The sequence below is a fragment of the Chionomys nivalis genome, chromosome 7 (assembly GCF_950005125.1).
Source record: "Chionomys nivalis chromosome 7, mChiNiv1.1, whole genome shotgun sequence".
Classification (NCBI taxonomy): domain Eukaryota; kingdom Metazoa; phylum Chordata; class Mammalia; order Rodentia; family Cricetidae; genus Chionomys; species Chionomys nivalis.
The window spans coordinates 40,992,185-41,011,245 of record NC_080092.1 but is presented as its reverse complement, the minus strand read 5'-3'; the positions used below and the strand labels follow the sequence as shown (position 1 = coordinate 41,011,245).

The 19,061-nt window shown below is 50.8% G+C and overlaps 1 protein-coding gene and 1 pseudogene across 8 annotated transcripts in view; both read left to right on the top strand.

The window, feature by feature from the left end:
* Window positions 1-445: 445 nt before the first annotated feature.
* Window positions 446-19,061, top strand: part of Obscn (obscurin, cytoskeletal calmodulin and titin-interacting RhoGEF) — a 141,140-nt gene continuing 122,524 nt past the window's right edge. For all 8 annotated transcript variants that reach the window (XM_057775833.1, XM_057775831.1, XM_057775832.1 and 5 more), the window contains exons 1-11: window positions 446-1,430; window positions 1,867-2,136; window positions 2,548-2,808; window positions 3,161-3,469; window positions 3,780-4,046; window positions 4,618-4,899; window positions 6,132-6,407; window positions 7,397-7,672; window positions 8,164-8,439; window positions 15,535-15,810; window positions 18,142-18,417. In XM_057775833.1, the coding sequence (XP_057631816.1) occupies window positions 449-1,430; window positions 1,867-2,136; window positions 2,548-2,808; window positions 3,161-3,469; window positions 3,780-4,046; window positions 4,618-4,899; window positions 6,132-6,407; window positions 7,397-7,672; window positions 8,164-8,439; window positions 15,535-15,810; window positions 18,142-18,417 (3,751 nt within the window). In that variant the 5' untranslated portion in view covers window positions 446-448. The remainder of the gene's footprint in view (window positions 1,431-1,866; window positions 2,137-2,547; window positions 2,809-3,160; window positions 3,470-3,779; window positions 4,047-4,617; window positions 4,900-6,131; window positions 6,408-7,396; window positions 7,673-8,163; window positions 8,440-15,534; window positions 15,811-18,141; window positions 18,418-19,061) is intronic.
* On the top strand, window positions 13,170-13,791 carry LOC130878065 (ras-related protein Rab-18-like; annotated as a pseudogene).

The following is a 19,061-nucleotide window of genomic DNA, read 5'->3' as shown; positions in this document are numbered from 1 at the left end:
AAGACAGGTGCTAGTGATTAGAGGGCCACCTGCAGCCCAGTGGGAGAGGGCACTTCTGTTGGGATGAGCTTCATTTCAGGAGAAGGTGAGGGTTCCTTTTCTTTCCTGCTGTTTGAAGAACATGTTTCCTTGGGAGTCAAGAGGACTTGCTGGTTTGGGTAGTGAGACTGGAGTAGGGGGTAGACCGGTAGTACATCAGGTAATTGAAGATGCTAGACTTCCAAGTCACAAAAAGGGGCTAATCAGAACCGATGGATTGATTTTGGAGCTACTAGGCTGGCTTGGGAGTGGAGGAGAAAATGAGGCTTACTGAGGAGGCAGCCCACTGAGTTTTCCTGTTAACCCTGGATAAGAAAGAGGGCCGAATGTGGCACAGGCAACTGACTCATCTTAATAGCATCACGACCTTCGTCTTTGCCCTTTGTAGACCCCCGGCCCTGTTGCTATCATGGACCACTCCTTCAGCGGAGCGCCCCGTTTCCTGACACGGCCAAAGGCTTTTGTGGTATCTGTGGGCAAGGATGCCACGCTGAGCTGCCAGATCGTGGGTAACCCCACGCCACACGTGAGCTGGGAGAAGGACCGGCAGCCAGTGGAGGCAGGAGCACGCTTTCGACTGGCCCAGGACGGGGATGTATACCGCCTCACCATCTTGGATCTGGCGCTCGGTGACAGTGGGCAGTATGTATGTCGCGCCATCAACGCTATAGGGGAGGCCTTTGCAGCCGTAGGCCTGCGCGTAGACTCGGAGGGAACGTGCGCTGAGCAGGCGCCCCACTTTCTGCTGCGGCCCACCTCCATTCGCGTGCGCGAGGGCGCAGACGCTACCTTCCGATGTCGCGTGGGCGGCTCACCACAACCTGCCGTGAGCTGGTCCAAAGATGGGCGGCGCCTGGGACCACCCGATGCCCCCCATGTGCGCGTGGAAGATCACGGAGAGGCCAGCGCGCTTCGCATCCGGTCGGCGCGGCCTCGCGACGGTGGCACCTATGAAGTCCGAGCAGAGAACCCACTGGGTTCCGCCAGCGCTGCCGCCGCGCTCGTGGTGGACTCGGACGCCGAGGCTGCCGGACCACCCGGAACCTCCACCGCCTCGCTCCTGGCGCATCTGCAGCAGCGGCGCGAGGCCATGCGCGCAGAGGGCGTCCCTCCCTCCCCACCTGGCGCCGGCACCCGCACCTGCACGGTGACCGAAGGCAAACACGCTCGCCTCAGTTGCTTTGTGACCGGCGAGCCCAAGCCCGAGACAGTGTGGAAGAAAGACGGGCAGCTGGTGACCGAGGGCCGGCGACACGTGGTGTATGAGGATGAGCAAGAGAACTTCGTCCTTAAGATTCTTTTCTGCAAGCAGTCGGACCGCGGCCTCTACACCTGCACAGCCTCCAACCTCGTGGGCCAGACCTACAGTTCAGTGCTGGTGGTCGTGCGAGGTGAGCAAACTGGCTTCTCCACACATGCGTAGGGGTGAGGCTCTTTCCAAAAGTTCGGCTAGGGTAGGGTGGCTGCATTCTGAGTGGGAGGTCTGGGCGACTCTGGTTCCTCAAAATGAACAGGCGAGGATAGTTCCTGGCGTGAACCACCGTAGGGAACCCAGTCACCATCCCTTCCTGCACACCCCTACCTCACACCTCACCCTGCCGTTGTCTCTGCCGTGCTCCACTTTCCCCTTCTCTTACTCTCCACTCTATTTCTTCAATTACCTATCCGACCTTTGCACCCTCTCCATTTTTGATCCCTTGGTCCCCTGTGTTACTCCCTCCTCCTCCTCCTCCTCCTCCTCCTCCTCCTCCTCCTCCTCCTCCTCCTCCTCCTCCTCCTCCTCCTCCTCCTCCTCCTCCTCTAAACCCGTCGACCTCTCTCCCGCAGAACCGGCGGTGCCCTTCAAGAAGCGACTGCAGGACCTGGAGGTGAGAGAGAAAGAGTCTGCCACATTCCAGTGTGAGGTGGCGCTGCCGGCCACCGAGGCGGCATGGTTCAAGGAGGAGACGCGGCTGTGGGCCAGCGCCAAGTACCGCATCGAGGAGGAGGGCACCGAGCGCCGGCTGACCGTGCGCGACGTCTCCGCAGACGACGATGCGGTGTACATCTGCGAGACCACAGAGGGCAGCCGCACCGTGGCAGAGCTCTCGGTCCAAGGCAGGCGGGGCGGGACTGGGCGGCACTGGGAGGCACTGGGCGGGACAGACAGGGAAGAGAGAGCAAGTGCGCAAGAAGTGAGTCAGTAGGTGAGGAGGATCAAGGGCATAGAGGTGTGCAGTGACTTGGGGCTGAGGACAGATGAGGCTGGCAGCGGTCAGATGGAGGCTAGGTTTAGGGTTAAGTCTGGTTCTGGAAAGACAAGGGACCAGAAGATAGGATTGGCCAGAAGGGGTGTGTGTGTGTGTGTGTGTGTGTGTGTGTGTGAAAGTGAAGCAGGTGGGAGGATGGGGCAGGATGGGTAGAGAGATGAGATGGAAGTCACACTTTTATTAGGGGTGTGTGCAAAAGGAGTATGGGATACACAGGGAAAGGGCTTGTCTTACCATCTTGGCAATCTTCCCACTCTAGGGAACTTGACCAGAAAGCTGCCTCGGAAGACTGTAGTGCGCACTGGAGACACAGCCATCTTCTGGGTGGAGCTAGATGTCCCCGAGGGTCCTGTCCGGTGGCTAAGGAACCAGGAGGAGATGGTGGCAGGGGGCCGGGTAGCCATCACCGCAGAAGGCACGTGCCACACACTGACCATCTTCCAGTGCACCTTGGAGGATATGGGTGAGGTGGCCTTTGTGGCCGGTGGCTGCCGAACGACCACCCAATTTTGCGTATCAGGTAAGCGTTGGAAGAATGGTCTTTGGGTGGCCCTCCTGGCAGGGACACAGCTGTGCCCCATCCTCCCTCAGTGCTGCGGGCTCCCCTTGCCAGTGGAGGTCCGAGGGTGGCAGGAAATTGTGGTTGTGGGTCCTCTGCTCTAAGTTCTTTTCTTGAGGAGGGGCCTTCCCACTGCAACTGTATGACAGCAGGTCTGGAGAGGGGCTTCTGAGCCCGCTGATGGTGGGTGCTACCATCACTTCCACCAGAGCAGTGCCAGGGAAAGACTCAAGTTCTGACATTCCCGTTCTGGGTGACCCGAGGCAGGGGGAGGGAGTTCTCAGTTGGTGAGCTCAACCTATCTTTCACACAGCGCCCAGGAGGCCTCCCCTGTACCCCCCTGCTGATCCTGTGGTAAAGGCCAAGACAGAGAGTTCTGTGACCCTTAGCTGGTCCCCACCACCCCGTGGGGAACGCCCTGTCACCATTGATGGTTATGTGGTGGAGAAAAGGAAGCTTGGTGCTTATGCCTGGAGCCGGTGTCATGAAGCAGAATGGCTGGTCACAACTGAGTTTACCGTCACTGGTGTGGCTGAGGAGGGGGACTTCCAGTTCCGTGTGTCAGCTGTCAACCACTTTGGCCAGAGTCCTTACCTTGAGTTTCCAGGGACGATCCACTTGGGTGAGTGAGACCATCCAGTAACATCACAGGGGGCTGCCACCTGCCCTTGAGTTACCCAATCCCAAAGCATGATTCTCCCTACAGGGGAGGCAGGATGATAATCTTAAGGGGTCTCTCTATGTGGGTTGGGGGATGTTGAAGCCTCCTCATACAGGAGGGGGTATCCTAAGACAGGACCCAGCAGCCTCAGGGAGCTAGGCTTCAGCTACTCCATCTATGTGGGGGCAGGGAAGAGGAGGGAAGAGGAGGGAGCCAGAACCTGTGCTCTTATCCGTCTCCAACTCTTACCATGTTTCTACCCTCCCTACAGTCCCCGGGTTGGCAGTAAAGACACCTCTGAAGGCGGTGGAGGCAGTGGAGGGAGGTGAGGTCACCTTCTCTGTGGACCTCACGGTGGCCTCTGAGGGCGAGTGGTTCCTGGATGGGGAGCCCTTGAAAGCCAGCAGTGTATACGTGATCCGCTGTGACCGTACCCGGCATACACTCACCATCAGAGAGGTGCCAGCCAGATTGCATGGGGCACAGCTGAAGTTTGTGGCTGATGGCATTGAAACCAGCATCCAGATGGTGGTCCGAGGTAGGCCCGAGTCCCTGAGTCCCGTTTTCTCTGCAGTGTGGTAGTAGGCAGGAGAGGTAGTCTCTTGGAGAAGATTTGTCTGAGGACGATGCGATGAAGGGGGTAGGACAGTTGGGGGCTTGAGGCTGCTCACCCAGGCTGGCAGTTGAGGCTGGTGTGTGTGTGTGTCTGTGTGCGTGCACTCATGCATGTGTGTGTACGGGATGCCCCAGGGCTGGACGGCATCTCTGACTGCCTCTTTTCTCATTCTCTCTTCTATCTATCCCTATGTCTCCTCTCTGCCTGCCTGTTCCCTTCTCACCTCTGCCTCACTCCGCCAACATCTGTCTTTCGGCATGGTCTCCCTCTCTCTGCTCCCTTCTGCCTCCTCTTCATACCCCCCCTCTCTTGCCTTTCACTAACTTGCTTTCCTTCCAATCCACCCTTTTTCCTGGGTTTCTCTTTTCCCTTTAATCTCTCTTTCTCTATCCTCATATCCTCTCCCCTCTTCCTCACTGCCTGTGACTCCTTTTGCCCGCTATCTTTTGGTCTTTTTGTTCCTACCATCTGTCTGGCCATTCCTGACCTGTAGCAGCTCTGGGGCTAGCCAGCAACAAACTTCCTGCTGTGGCTGCCCGAGAGGTGCTGGCCCGGTTGCATGAAGAGGCACAGCTGCTGGCTGAGCTGTCGGATCAGGCTGCGGCTGTGACATGGCTGAAGGATGGCCGTGAGCTGCCCCTAGGACCTAAGTATGAGATGCAGGTGTCAGCTGGGAGGCGAGCCCTGCTGGTGCGGGATGTGGTGCAGGATGATGCTGGCCTCTATGAGTGTGTTAGTCGTGGGAGCCGCATTGCCTACCAGCTGTTGGTGCAAGGTAAGCACAGGTTTGCAGTGGGGCTGGCATCATGTCCTGGGGCTGCATTATCTTCTGGATGTGTATCCTCTGTTTCCTAGCTCCAGGCATGCTCTGAGGGGTTCTAGGCAGTGGGTAACTGTTTTCCAGTGTGTGTGTGTTAATGGTGGTGAATAGCTCAGCTCTGTAGGGAGAAGGCCTTCCTAGCTGGGGCTGGAAACTCTCTGGTATGGGTGAGAGTCAAAGTCACGTGTAGTCTAAGTCTGGGCATCTTCATCCATACCCTGTAGGCCTCACAGCTTTTTATTCACAGACATAGCAGGTGGCTGTGGATGCTGTGGTTGGGAGCCAAGCTGGAACCCACAGAGGCACATGTATAAGAGTCCTGGGGCAAAGACAGCAAGATGCTTGGGTCCTTCTTGCCAGTGCTCCTTGCAGTAGGACCTGGGGATATGGCATTGGCTGAGGGCAGCTTCAGACACCAGGCAGGGCAAGGGTATCTCCTCCTGTTCCCTGCATGAAGATGCTGTAGACTTATAGCTCTGGCATAGGTGCATACCACCCTTGAGAGGTCTGGGGTTCCCCACACTGGACCATTGGTGGGGTCCATGTATGTCTCCACAGCTAAAATCTCTTTGCTGCCTTCCAGAGGTATGTGTTCCTCACACGGGCTCTAAAAGCCTACACATGCATAAATTCTGTGCAACAGAATTCTTAGTAATAGCCGGGCAGTGGTGGCGGACGCCTTTAATCCCAGCACTTGGGAGGCAGAGGCAGGTGGATCTCTGTGAGTTCGAGACCAGCCTGGTCTACAAGAGCTAGTTCCAGGACAGGCTCCAAAACCACAGAGAAACCCTGTCTCAAAAAAACCAAAAAAAAAAATATTCTTAGTAATGTAGCTTTTTAAGTTTGACTGTTTCCAACAGTAAAAATCATGGCGCAGTCAGTTTCCGGGTGGTGGAGAAAACTGGTGATGTGTTTATGAATGGGACCTTCTTCTACTCTGTGGAAAGTGTTTGGGTAGGTTAGGGAATAGGAGAACGCTGTCTTGGACTGGAAGGGCTGGCCTGGGGATTTCCTGTCGCCATGCTCTGCCAATCGGTTCTGGCATCACACACTGACGACACTGCACACGCACTGCCAAACAAGGGGCTTTGGGAGTTTCCTGGATTCCAGAGTTTATTAACCAGAATCCAGGACTTAGGGGCTTGGAAGGAACCACTGAACAAGTGTCTTTGTCTGCCTGTTCCCAGAGGCCAAGGTCGTGTTTGCCAGGAAGCAGCAGGCTCGCAGCGAGGTGAAGGCAGAGGCAGGCGCCAGTGCCACACTGAGCTGCATGGTGGACCAGGCCCAGACTGAGGTGACCTGGTTCAAGAACGGGAAGAAGCTGAGCTCCAGCTCGAAGGTTCGAGTGGAGACCTCGGGCTGCGAGAGGAGGCTGGTGGTGCAGCAGGTGGGCAAGGCAGATGCTGGGGAGTACAGCTGTGAGGCCGGGGGACAGAAGGTCTCCTTCCATCTGGATGTCACAGGTGGGTGCCAGGGTTGTGCTCAATGGGGTTATCCCAGGACATATCAGGTATCTTGGGCTGGTGTTCTCCCTGTCCTTAGACCTCAGTTTTTGTGTGTCTTCAGCTCTGTCCAGTGACTTATAGGTTTGATCAACTTAGGCTGATGGTGAGCTAATCTTGGGGGAGTTTCCCTGGTAACACCAACCTGGGGTGATGAGCTTGAATAGCAAACATAAGTATGGTTGGGGTCTAGTCTGTTCGCTGTGGGGGAATGCCATGACTGCAGAGCAAGTCCCGCAGATGGCAGGAGATGCTTCTGTCTGTCCATTCCTACTTGCTGGTTCCCAGGATTCTGGGAGCCCTCGTTGGCCATGTCATAATTCCCATGTGACAATGAATGTGTGACCAATCTTCTCCACCCTGTTCTTAAGTCTGGGAAAAGGCCATACACCATGTGGCCACTCTTTCCTGCTTGATTTTATTGCATTTTGCTGTCTTGCACTTCCTCTCCACTGTGGTCCAGAAAGATGTGGGTTTCTGGTTTGGGATTGAGGTGCCCGTTTCTCCAAACTGTGCCTCTTCCTGCTGTTTGTGGTCTCTGAATGTAAGAGGGCTAGGAAACCATGGATGGCCTGAAGTTTCTGGTGGTTCCAAGGCAGGAAAGAGTCAGAGTTCTGTCCTTAAATGTCAGGATAGGTATTGTTAAGGGACACTAGCTGTGATGGCCTTAAGGGCTACAGTAGCTCACCTGCCAGCAAGCATCAGAGTGGGCCTGCAGGTTCTTAGGGCAGTGACAAGACCCTGCATGCCCAGACCTTCCACATATGAAGCTTCAGCAATGCAGCTTGTGTCCCCTGTGACACAGAACCTTGTTTATAATCACATGATGATCTGTCAATTATGGGAACTGTTGCCTTGGCCATGCCTGGGCTCTGATGAGTCTCAGGCCCTGAAGAAGGGTTATGTATAGTTTGGAGTCTCTGACTCAATGTGTTCCTGTCTGTCCTCAGAGCCCAAGATGGTGTTTGCCAAGGGGCAGCAGGTACACAGAGAGGTGAAGGCAGAGGCAGGCGCCAGTGCCACACTGAGCTGCACGGTGGATCAGTCCCAGACTGAGGTGACCTGGTTCAAGGATGGGAAGAAGCTGAGCTCCAGCTCGAAGGTTCAAGTGGAGGCCTCGGGCTGCGAGAGGAGGCTGGTGGTGCAGCAGGCGGGCAAGGCGGATGCTGGGGAGTACAGCTGCGAGGCTGGGGGACAGAAGGTCTCCTTCCGTCTGGATGTCACAGGTGGGTCCTTTGGGACAGTCCACATGTGTATTTATAATTATTATATCTTTTTTATTTTTTTGAAAGTGTCTCACTATGTAACCTTTCCTGGAACTTGCTATGTAAAACAGTAGAACAGGCTAGCCTCAAACTCACAGGGGTTTGCTTTTCTCTGCCTCCCGAATGTAAGATTGTAGCTGTGCACAAGCACACCTGGCTTATGAGTCTCTTACCAAGCCTAATTTATTAACTAAACTTTCTCAGGAAAAACATATGCAGTATCTGGTGCTATCTGCATCTGAGGCACCTTCTACAGGTCTTGGAATGTATTCTGGAGGGATGAGGGAGCTTGACTTTCCCTGTGTTTTGAGGCCCTGGGGTTTGTCCTGAGCACAGAGAGTGCAGGGCCTGGATGACATCTGCTGTCTTGCTGACCCTCCCAGGGTCTTTCCCACTGTGATGTTGCTGATCTAGATAATGCTCTAATCTTGTGTGTCCCAATCTGTCCCCAGAGCCCAAGGTGGTGTTTGCCAAGGAGCAGCAGGCTCACAGAGAGGTGAAGGCAGAGGCAGGGGCCAGTGCCACTCTGAGCTGCACGGTGGACCAGGCCCAGACTGAGGTGACCTGGTTCAAGGACGGGAAGAAGCTGAGCTCTGGCTTGAAGGTTCGAGTGGAGGCCTCTGGCTGCGAGAGGAGGCTGGTGGTGCAGCAGGCGGGCAAGGCGGATGCTGGGGAGTACAGCTGCGAGGCCGGGGGACAGAAGGTCTCCTTCCATCTGGACGTCACAGGTCAGTTGGTTAGACATTTGACTCTGTTATGGGACAACCCCGGGGGAAGCGTTCCAGTGTGGGCCGGGTGCTGGGTGTGTTGCTCAGGCTGCACAAGGGTGTGTATTGGATAATTCTCCACAAGTAATCAGCAACCCCATGTTCAGAGATGTGAACAAGAAGTATGCTTTTGTTCCTCTAGTTCACGGGGTAGGAGACACCATGTGGTCTGTGCTGATGGCTCATTTCTGTCCAGTGTGGTGTCACTGGGGCTGGGAATTCAAGCTGTGCGTGTGTTTGCATCTGACGTCCTCACTGAGATGGCTCTGAAGGAAGGGGCTGTATGGGACAAGAGGCCTCTTTTCTAGCAAAGGATCTGACCTTAGTGCAGCTTTGGAAGCCCTCTGCCTCCCTTTGTGGTCTCTCTTGCTTGGCAATAGCTTGTCCCTAGAGTGGTGGTCTCAATGCCGCCATCTGGGCCTCTTCTTGAGGTTTCCCTCAGGGGGCAGGACCTCTTGAAACTCTGCTGCTTTGGAAGCCCTCTGCCTCCCTTTGTGGTCTCTCTTGCTTGGCAATAGCTTGTCCTTAGAGTGGTGGTCTCCATGCGGCCATCTGGGCCTCTTCTTGAGGTTTCCCTCAGGGGGCAGGATCTCTTGAAACTCTGCTCCTGGAGACCAGTGTGTTACTCTGCTTGTCGTTTGGCCAGAGCTAAGAAGAAAGTCCTCCTGGTCCCCAGAGCGTAGAGGAGACCTTTCTGTGGGCACCAGGGTGGCATGTCCCATTGCACAGGGGTCTGGTCACAGAGGAACTAAACCCTGGGCTACCCTTTCTGACCTTTTATCAAGAGTCACAGGCTTCCACTCTGTGCCATCCTCTTTCAGATTCTTTCTGCCTCATTGTCACACATGGCTCTGACCGCCACCTTCAACTTTCAAAAGAGGAAGGATATGGAAGGATTAGTGCTCTTTCCCTCTGAGTGTGTGTGTGTGTGTGTGTGCATGCACATGCTAAATTAGTTTTTATTTCTTTGGTTTTGGGGTCGTAGCCCAAGTCCATTATCTGTATCAGTACACTGACTGAGATGTGTTCCCCACACTCCCTTCTAATTGTCTCATGGCGTCTGGTTTTATGTTCAGGTCTTTGATACATTTGAGTTCATGCTTCAACAGGGAGAGAGTTAGGACCTTGCTTAACTGGTCACTGTGAACTTTTTTCTGTTTTAGGCAGGTGGGGAGGGGGGTCATACTATATAGTCTTAGCTGGCCTGGAACTTGATACAAAGGGCAGGCTAGCCTCAGATTTACCAAAATGTGTCCACTTCTGCCTCCAAAGTGATGTGATTCAAGGCATGTGCCAGTATGCCTGGCAAATCACTGTAAGCAAAAAAGATGCCCGCATGTCTGTATACCTACCATATGTGTGCAGTACCCGAGGAGAAACACATAGGGCGGTAGACTCCTGGCGCTGGAGTCACAGGTAGCTGTGCGCTGTCGTGTGTGCTGGGAACGGAACTCCAGTCCTCTGAAGGAGCTGCGCATGCTCGTAACTGCTGAGCCGTGTCTCTAGCCCTGGGTGAACTGTGACGGTTCAGTAAGTTTTAAAACTGGAGATGGAACTCCACTAATTTTGTTCCTTTTTTTCTTTTAAAATTGGTTTGTTTTCTTAAAACTTTATTATTTTACATGTATGGGTGTTTTGCCTGAATGTATGTCTGTGAACCACACTTGTGCCTGGTGCCCATGAAGACCAGAACAGGGCATCAAATCCCTGGAACTGGAGTAACGAGCCCTTGTGAGCTGCAGTGTGGTGATGAGAACAGAACCCAGGCCCTCTGGAAGAACAGCCAGTGCTTAACCGCTAAGCCACCTCTTCAGCTCCTCTTTCTTTTAAAAAAGATTATGTTCGTCTTCCAAGTTACTCTGAATTTCTGTTAACTTAATGTCCCTTCTCAAATTTTCCAAGTAAGGATGCATAGTTTACATGGCCACACAGATCAGCTTCAGGAGTACTGCCTTTTTAAGATTAGGACTTCAGAGCTAGCTCTGTAGGCCAAATGCTGGGATTAAAGGTGCATGCCACCATCACTTGGCACATGTATACCACTTGATCTTACCCACCCCTACTCTCTTCCTCCAGCTCCTCCTGGCCCCCATCCAACAGCTCTCCCCTGTCCTCCTTTCTTTCTTCTACTAAATTTAGTCAGTGCTGCCCAGATGTGCATGTACATGGTCATCCAGTGGGCATGGGCATCCGCCAGTGGCAACATTCTAAAGGAAAATGACTCGTAAGCTCCCAGGATCCACCAGATGCTGTTAGCCCCTCCACTGGTGCTCAGGTGGAGGACTGATTTCTTTTCTTTTTTTTTTTATTATATTTATTTATTTATTATGTATACAATATTCTGTTTGTGTGTATTCCTGAAGGCCAGAAGAGGGCAGCAGAAACCATTACAGATGGTTGTAAGCCACCATGTGGTTGCTGGGAATTGAACTCAGGACCTTTGGAAGAGCAGGCAATGCTCTTAACCTCTGAGCCATCTCTCCAGCCCAGGACTGATTTCTGTGTATTCATCTTGTACCCAGAACTGTGCTGAACCTGGAAGCTATGTTCTGAGGATTTCCAGGCACAAGGCTGTCATGTCTGTAGATAGGATTGTGCACCTTATTTTTGATCTGGATGCTCTGAGCTTAGATTACTGATTCAGTTCTTTGCTGCCTCTCTGGGTTTTCTGTCTTTTTTTTTTTTCTTCTCTTAGGTCAGTTTCAGTAGTGTTTCCCAGGAAGCTGTTTGTTTCATGTAGGTTATCTTTTTTGTCTTTATGTTTCCTTCCTTCCTTCCTTCCTTCCTTCCTTCCTTCCTTCCTTCCTTCCTTCCTCCCTCCCTCCCTCCCTCCCTCCCTCCCTCCCTCCCTCCTTCCCTCCCTCCTTTCCTTCCTTCTTTTTCCTCCTTGAGACAGGTTTTCTCTGTGTAGCCCTGGCTGTCCTGGAATTAGTTCTGTAGACCAGGCCAGCCTCAAACTCACAGAGATCCACCTGCCTCTGCCTCCTGAATGCTGGGATTAAAGGCGTGTGCCACCACTGGAGGGCTGTTATCTAATTTGCTGACACACAATCATTCACAATGTGTTTTGAGAGCCTTTGTAATTGTGGGAAGTCTGTCTTGATGTTTTCACTTTTATTTTGGATTTTATTAAATCAAGCTATTTCTTTTTTCTTAGTTGAGACAGTGGTTAGTCTGTTCTATCGAACTTTTTCAAAGAACTAATTTCTTATTTACTCGAATATACTCTTTTCTTTAAAAAAAAAAGGTTTATTTAAAATTGTTACCAACATTCGTTGCTGGTAGTGCTTGCGTGTTTGTGGCATCTCCGAGCTGGGCCATAGAGGCCATATTCATCACCATGTGACTGGACAGGGCAGGTCTGTGGCTGTTGTCCATGGATGCAACTTTTCCTGAGCAGGTATGCACTGAACTCAGCATTACCTCAGGCCTTCACTGAGCTTGCCCAGGTGTGCAGGCCTTTCTGAGCACGGCCACTATGCTAGGAGATGCCAACACACTCCAAAGCCCCCTGTGGGATTTCATTCCTTAGCTTTTGGTTAGACTTGTTTGCTGCAGTCTGTTCTGCACTGTCCAGAGAAGCCTGGAATTCAGCAAAGACTTCCGGTTGTCCTAAGGTCCTTCCTGTGGACAGGGCTCTGCACTGAGAACTCAGAACTAATGGATACAACCCGTGAGTGAAGCTCAGAGACTAAATCCATACATCAGATGATGCTGGTTGTCTGCGGTCCTGGTCTGCCCTGCTCTGTCTGCAGCTGCAGACACACCCCTGGGTTCAAAAGCACAGTGGAGCAGAGGGGGCAAGGAACAGTGACCCAGATTCAAAGGCTTCTCTGGACCATGTCTGTTCATCCTCAGATTACTGTAAGCCATTGGCCAGTTTCTTTCTTTCTTCTTTCTCTTCCTTCCTTCCTTTCCTCCTCCTCCTTCTTTTTCTTCTTCCTCTTTTTTGGTGGCACGGGACTTGGGCTAATGTTCCAATTTCTCTTACCATAGAAATGGAAAATGAACTTCAAATTTGTATTGGAAATGCATTCAAAAGCACACGCTTATTCTGTTGGGCCATCCCACACACCTGGGAGCATTTGAAGACACACGGAGGTGTCCACTAAGGGGAGTGGTCCTCTGTTCTTTAGATTCCTGGAGATAGGAACATGAAGATGATACATTTAACTTCTAGGAGGCTAAATGGAGAATTGATTTGGATAAGGGGAGACAAAAGGCAAGGAGAGCAAGTGTGAGGCTCTTCCTTACTCCAGGAGGTGATGAGGTTAGGAGAGACAGTGACTCTGAGCACAGAGAGGAGGCCGAGGTTTGGGAACTGTTGTAGGGGTGAGTGGAGCAACACTAAGAGGCATGAAAAATAAGGAAGAGGGAGTCGTGAGGTATAGTGTAGACTTGGGTGACAAGAAACAGAAAAAACGGGGCTGGGGAGATGGCTCAGAGGTTAAGAACACTGACTGCTCTTCCAGAGGTCCTGAGTTCAATTCCCAGCAACCACATGGTGGCTCACAACCATCTGTAATGAGATATGATGCCCTCTTCTAACATTGTGTATGTATGAATAAATAAGTAAATACGTAAATAAGTAAAAAAGAAAAGAAACAGAAAAAACGGTGGTCACGGAGGTGCACATGCGCAGGCCGTCGGGAAACACTGACGGGGACAGGTCTGAGTAGAGCGGGCGCAGGATGGATGAGGACGTGCTGACCACTCTGAAGATCCTCATCATTGGTGAGCATGGGGTGGGCAAGTCCAGCCTGCTCCTGAGGTTCCCAGATGACACCTTTAATCCAGAACTTGCAACAACAATGGGTGTTGATTTTAAGGTGAATGATTTCAGTGGATGGAAATGAGGCTCAACTTGCAGTGTGGGATCTGGCTGGTCCAGAGCGGTTCAGAGCATTAACTCCCAGCTGTTACAGAGGCACACAAGGAGTTATATTAGTCTATGATGTTCCCAGAAGAGACACCTTTGCTAAACTGGATAACTGGCTAAATGGATTGGAAACATTCAGTACAAGAGATGACATAGTAAACATACTAGTTGGAAATAAAATTGGTAAGGAATATCATGACGTTGGTGGAAATGAAGGCCTGAAATTTGCACGCAAGCATTCCATGTTGTTCATAGAGGCAAGTGCAAAAACCTGTGATAGTGTTCAGTGTACTTTTGAGGAACTTGTTGAAAAGATCGTTCAGACTCCTGGAATGTGGGAAAGTGAGGACCAGACGAAGGAGTCAAGCTGTCACACAGGGAAGAGCTGTGGGGGGGGGGGGGGGGCCTGTGGTGGCTACTGTTCTGTGTTGTGAACTCTGGTGTTTCTTTCTCTTGCATATTTGATCAGATAGTGATGCCTTTCTGTATATAAACTCTCAGCTGCTATTAGGAACCTTGCAGTTTGCACATAATTATTTTTACCACGGCAGTGAGTACTTGCAGGAAATCCCCTCATTGGATTTCCCAGATGAAATGTTATGGCAAGCATGCACAGTTGGCAGTCTCTAGGTTTTTTAAATATAATGTAAAATACGTGTCCCTTCATGAGTACATTTGATTTTATGATTTACATTTATCTTGTCATTTTTTTCTTTTTAAAATTGATTTTTATTGAGCTTTACATTTTTCTCTGCTCTCCTTCCTGCTTCTCCCCTCCCCTTCAATCCTCTCTCCATGCTCCCAATTTAATCAGGAGACCTTGTCTTCTTCTACTTCTCATGTAGATTAGATTCATCTATGTCTCTCTTGGGGTTCTCATTGTTGTCTAGGTTCTCTGGGATTGTGATTTGTAGGCTGGTTTTCTTTGCTTTATGTTTAAAAACCACCTATGAGTGAGTACATGTGATAATTGTCTTTCTGGGTCTGGGTTACCTTACTCAAAATGATGTTTTCTAGCTCCATCCATTTGCCTGCAAAGTTCAAGATGTCGTTATTTTTTCTGCTGTGTAGTACTTCTTATCTTGTTATGTTTTTAAAAAAATATCGTCTGTTTAGGATGTGTTGCTGCAAGTCTGTTTTTGTTTTCCTGTTTGCTTAAATACTCTGATCAATTACTGAATTACTTGGGAGCAGAACTAGAGCCATGGGGAGGTAAGCAGGTGTCATCAAGCCTATCCAGTTTCCCTCGAGGAGGAGCAAAGCCCAATTCACAGCTTTTCTCGGATGCTTGAGAGTCTTAGTGCTAAGTAAGATTTTCAGTTCAGAATGGAGCCCAGGCTGATCCATCATTAAATCTCTGTTTGTTCTGATGATGCTTCCAAAATAGTATTGATAAGGGAGCTTTAATCCATTGCCCACTTTGGGTACCTGATCCTTGGAGCAATGTTTTAGTTACCATGGTATCTGGCAGGACGACAGCGAGGCTTTCTCTCGTTTGGGATTCAGAAGGCATGAACTGTATATTCTAACTCCTTTAATACTCCCGCTTCTAAAACCCAACATCTTTCCCCACGCCTGTGGGTGGTGTTTGGCCAGTGCCTCAACTGTGGCTTGTGTAATGACTGTCTGTATCCTGTGGCTTCTGTAAATGGCTAATTGCTATTCAAAAACCCATTTCTGTGTTTTGAAGCTGGGGGAGAAAATACGAAGTGATAATTTGAGAAAGGTGTATTGCTTCTGGATTCTGATGATGGGGAATGCTATTGCAATGGGATGGTTGATAATTTACTGTAACGAATAGCCAGTAGTTTATTAAAAACCAACTTGTACAGAATAATAAACCTTCTGTAAAAGAAAAGAAGAAAGAAAAAAGAAACAGAAAAACAATGATGGCATGGTGCCCAAAATATTGAGGGAAATAACTGCCAGCCGCAAATTCCATGGCCTGCTAAGCTGTGATTCAGGAGTGAGGGTGAAATAGCACATGTTCACAAAGTATCTTTAGAGGGTTTACCATTCATAAAAACTTACTGAAAGAATTGTCAATGGATATACTGCTCAGAATTAAAAGCCTTAATCAAAAGCTAACAGAATGGGATCCTTGAGTCACGAGAGTTTGGGAACCAAGGTAGATTTTAATTTAGTTATAGCAACCGTGTGTCCCTGTTTATCTCCAGAGCCCAAGGTGGTGTTTTCCAAGGAGCAGCAGGCTCGCAGCGAGGTGAAGGCAGAGGCAGGGGCCAGTACCACACTGAGCTGCACGGTGGCTCAGGCCCAGACTGAGGTGACCTGGTTCAAGGATGGGAAGAAGCTGAGCTCTGGCTCGAAGGTTCGAGTGGAGGCCTCGGGCTGCGAGAGGAGGCTGATGGTGCAGCAGGCGGGCCAGGCGGATGCTGGGGAGTACAGCTGCGAGGCCGGGGGACAGAAGGTCTCCTTCCGTCTGGAAGTCACAGGTTTGTGCTGTGACACTAAATTCGTTTGCAGATGTTATGAGCCTGGTTATGGCCAAGCAGGCCCAGGTGTCTTTCCACTGAGTATCATCTTTGCCTGTCTCATATCCTTTGCCAATCACATCCCTGCATCTGCTCTAGGTGGCCTGGTCCAGGTGCATTTGGTGCATATGTGTTCATGTTAGTCCGGGCCTCTTGTGTGCCTCAGGAGGTGTCTTAATGCTATAATGTTCTGTTTTATGTTCTCAGCACCTTCTTAGGTTCCACCAGTGTTGCTCGGTGCCACGGACTCTGGTCCTACTTGTGTGTAGGTCTGAGGCAACCAATGTCTGTTTGAGGTCCCTCCCACAGCTCTCTGTAGTCTCACCCTGTCCAGCATGAGCTGTCTTTTAAAGAGAATTTTTATTTCATGTTCAGCCAGGGTAAGGAGGAATTTCAGTCACATAATCATATTTGAAACTATATGAACACTGAACCTATGGCTGCCAGGGTTCAGTTAGGTGTTTTGGGATACTCCCCCGCTGTCCCCGGGACTAATGCAGGATTGAGAACAAGACCTTTCTCAGTTCAAAGACCTTTCTGTGCTTGACCCAGAGATGTAAGGCACCAAAACTCAATGACCACCAAAAGTCAGCCTGAGCCAATGGTTCTTAGCTTGTTTCTTTATGCCAGAGAACATGAGAGATTCGGAGATTCGGATAACTTGTGGGAGCAGCTAAGTGGAAGCAGGCTTTGTTAAGAGAAATTAGGAAAAAGTGAAAGACCTCCCTCCTCACCCCTAAGAGTGAGCAGGGTTCCCGGAGAGGAAAAGACATCGAACTTTTTTTTGTCTGGAAGGTCTTTTTGTTTGTTTGTTTTTGTTTTTTTAAATATTTATTTATTTATTTATTTATTTATTTATTTATTTATTATGTATACAATATTCTGCAAGCCAGAAGAGGGCACCAGACCTCATTACAGATGGTTGTGAGCCACCACGTGGTTGCCGGGAATTGAACTCAGGACCTTTGGAAGAGCAGGCAATGCTTTTAACCACTGAGCCATCTCTCCAGCCCCTTTTTATTTGTTTTAAAAGGTTTATTTATTTTGTATACAGCATCCTATCTGCATGTCTGCCTGCAGGCCAGAAGAGGACACCAGATCTCATTACAGATAGTTGTGAGCCACGTCGTGGTTGCTGGGAATTGAACTCAGGACCTGGAAAGAGCAGCCAGTGCTCTTAACTGAACCATCCCTCCAGCCCTGTCTGGAGGTTTTTTATAGGACTCCTGGCAGAAACTGGGCAGAGACTGAGGCAGTTACATTTTAGTCAGCCAATTAGAGAGGCCCATACCCTGTCCCTGATCTCCTGGTCCAATCAGAGAGATTGCCTGCAGTGTCAGTCCAGTTAGGGGACTGAAGCCCCTCCTCTTTTCTCTGAGTCCAGCTTGTACTTATCGACCTATAAGTCATAGAGCTGGCGACGCTGTCCTCTGACCTTGCAGGTGTCTCAAATCCAGTTAATCACTGTGTGAGCTATCTGTTCTCTCAGCTACCAAGAGGTAACTGAAGTTGTTTTTGCTTATTTTTGGTTTTTCAAGACAGGGTTTCTTTATGTAGCCCTTGCTGTCCTGGAACTCGCTCTGTAGAGCAGGCTGGCCTCGAACTCACAGAAATCCGCGTGCCTCTGCCTCCCATGTGCTGGGATTAAAGGTGTACGGCACCACTGCTTGATACTGCAATTGTTCTTAGTTAACTTCCAGTCTCTGGATGGTCAGGAGTAACTTTAGCTTTCCCCATGGACTTTTTCTCCTTACAAACCACACAGCTAGCTCCTGCATTATTAGTTCAGGATTCCTGGATTCCCTGTGGAACACACGAGGACCTGTAGAATGGTAGACAGATGTCGTGTGGTCGTGTGTGTGTGCGTGTGTGTCCGTGTGCGCATGCGTGTGTGTGTGTCCGCGTGCGCATGCGTTTGCTCATCCTGCTGGTGTCTGCTAGGCAAGTGCTTTACCACTGTGCTTCCCCCTTGTTCAGGCTGAACTCTTCTATGTGAGAATGTCCCCTCGAATCTGATTTATGCTTGCAGATGAGGACTGAGCAGCTCGTGGGCAGTGGCTCACTTGCCGGCACCGAGTTACTGTTATAGTGTCTAGTCCATAGTCCTTCACCAGTGACTCTGCCCTGCCTTAACTGCCCCTGAAGCGGTGGGCGGGATGTGTGGAAGAACTGTGGTTTAATGCTGAGAGGTTTGAGGGAGTTCATTCTCCCCCCTTTCTGGTAGCCTCATCCAGGCCTTTTCTCCACGTGACTTTCATAACTCAAATGGTTTCTGATTTTGTCTGTTCTCAGAGCCCAAGGTGGTGTTCGCCAAGGAGCAGCAGACACGCAGCGAGGTGAAGACAGAGGCAGGCGCCAGTGCCACACTGAGCTGCAAAGTGGCCCAGGCCCAGACTGAGGTGACTTGGTTCAAGGATGGGAAGAAGCTGAGCTCTGGCTCGAAGGTTCGAGTGGAGGCCTCGGGCTGCGAGAGGAGGCTGGTGGTGCAGCAGGCGGGCAAGGCGGATGCTGGGGAGTACAGCTGCGAGGCCGGGGAACAGAAGGTCTCCTTCCGTCTGGACGTCACAGGTAGGTTTTTCTTCCCTTCGTCCCTCCGTCCCTCCGTCCCTCCGTCCCTTCGTCCCTCCGTCCCTCCGTCCCTCCCTCCCTCCCTTCTTTAGTGTCTGTACTGTGCATATCAGGCATTAGGGGAGGCACTGCCTTTTGGCCTATTTCCCCAGCTTCACCTATAGTCACTGCTCGCAGTTGCCGGTCTCTTTCGGGTGCCTTGGTTTTGTGAAGTGCATCTTATTTGTAAAAGGTTTTGAACTTCTCAGCAATTCTATGAGAAAGAATCCTGACTACTTCCATTTTAAGGTGGACACAGGGGAGCTTTGACTTGCTAAGTCAGACAGTTGCAGAGCCAAGGTTTGGGTCAGCGTTGGTTTTCCTCCGAGACCTCTGCCCCCTGGCGTCTGCTGCAGTGGGTCTCCTGGTGTGTGGTTTCTCGAAACTTCTGTTTGAAAATACTGGTTTTTGGCAGTTGTGCTGGTTGGTTTTATGTCAACTCGACACAAGCCAGAGTCATTTGGGAAGAAGGATTGTAAGTTGAGAAAAATGTCTCCCTAAGACTGGCTTCTAGGCAGGTTTGTGGTGCATTTTCTTAAACAGTGACCTCCCAGCCCACTGTGTGCAGTGCCACCCCTGGGCAAGTGGCCTTGGGTGTGTAAGAA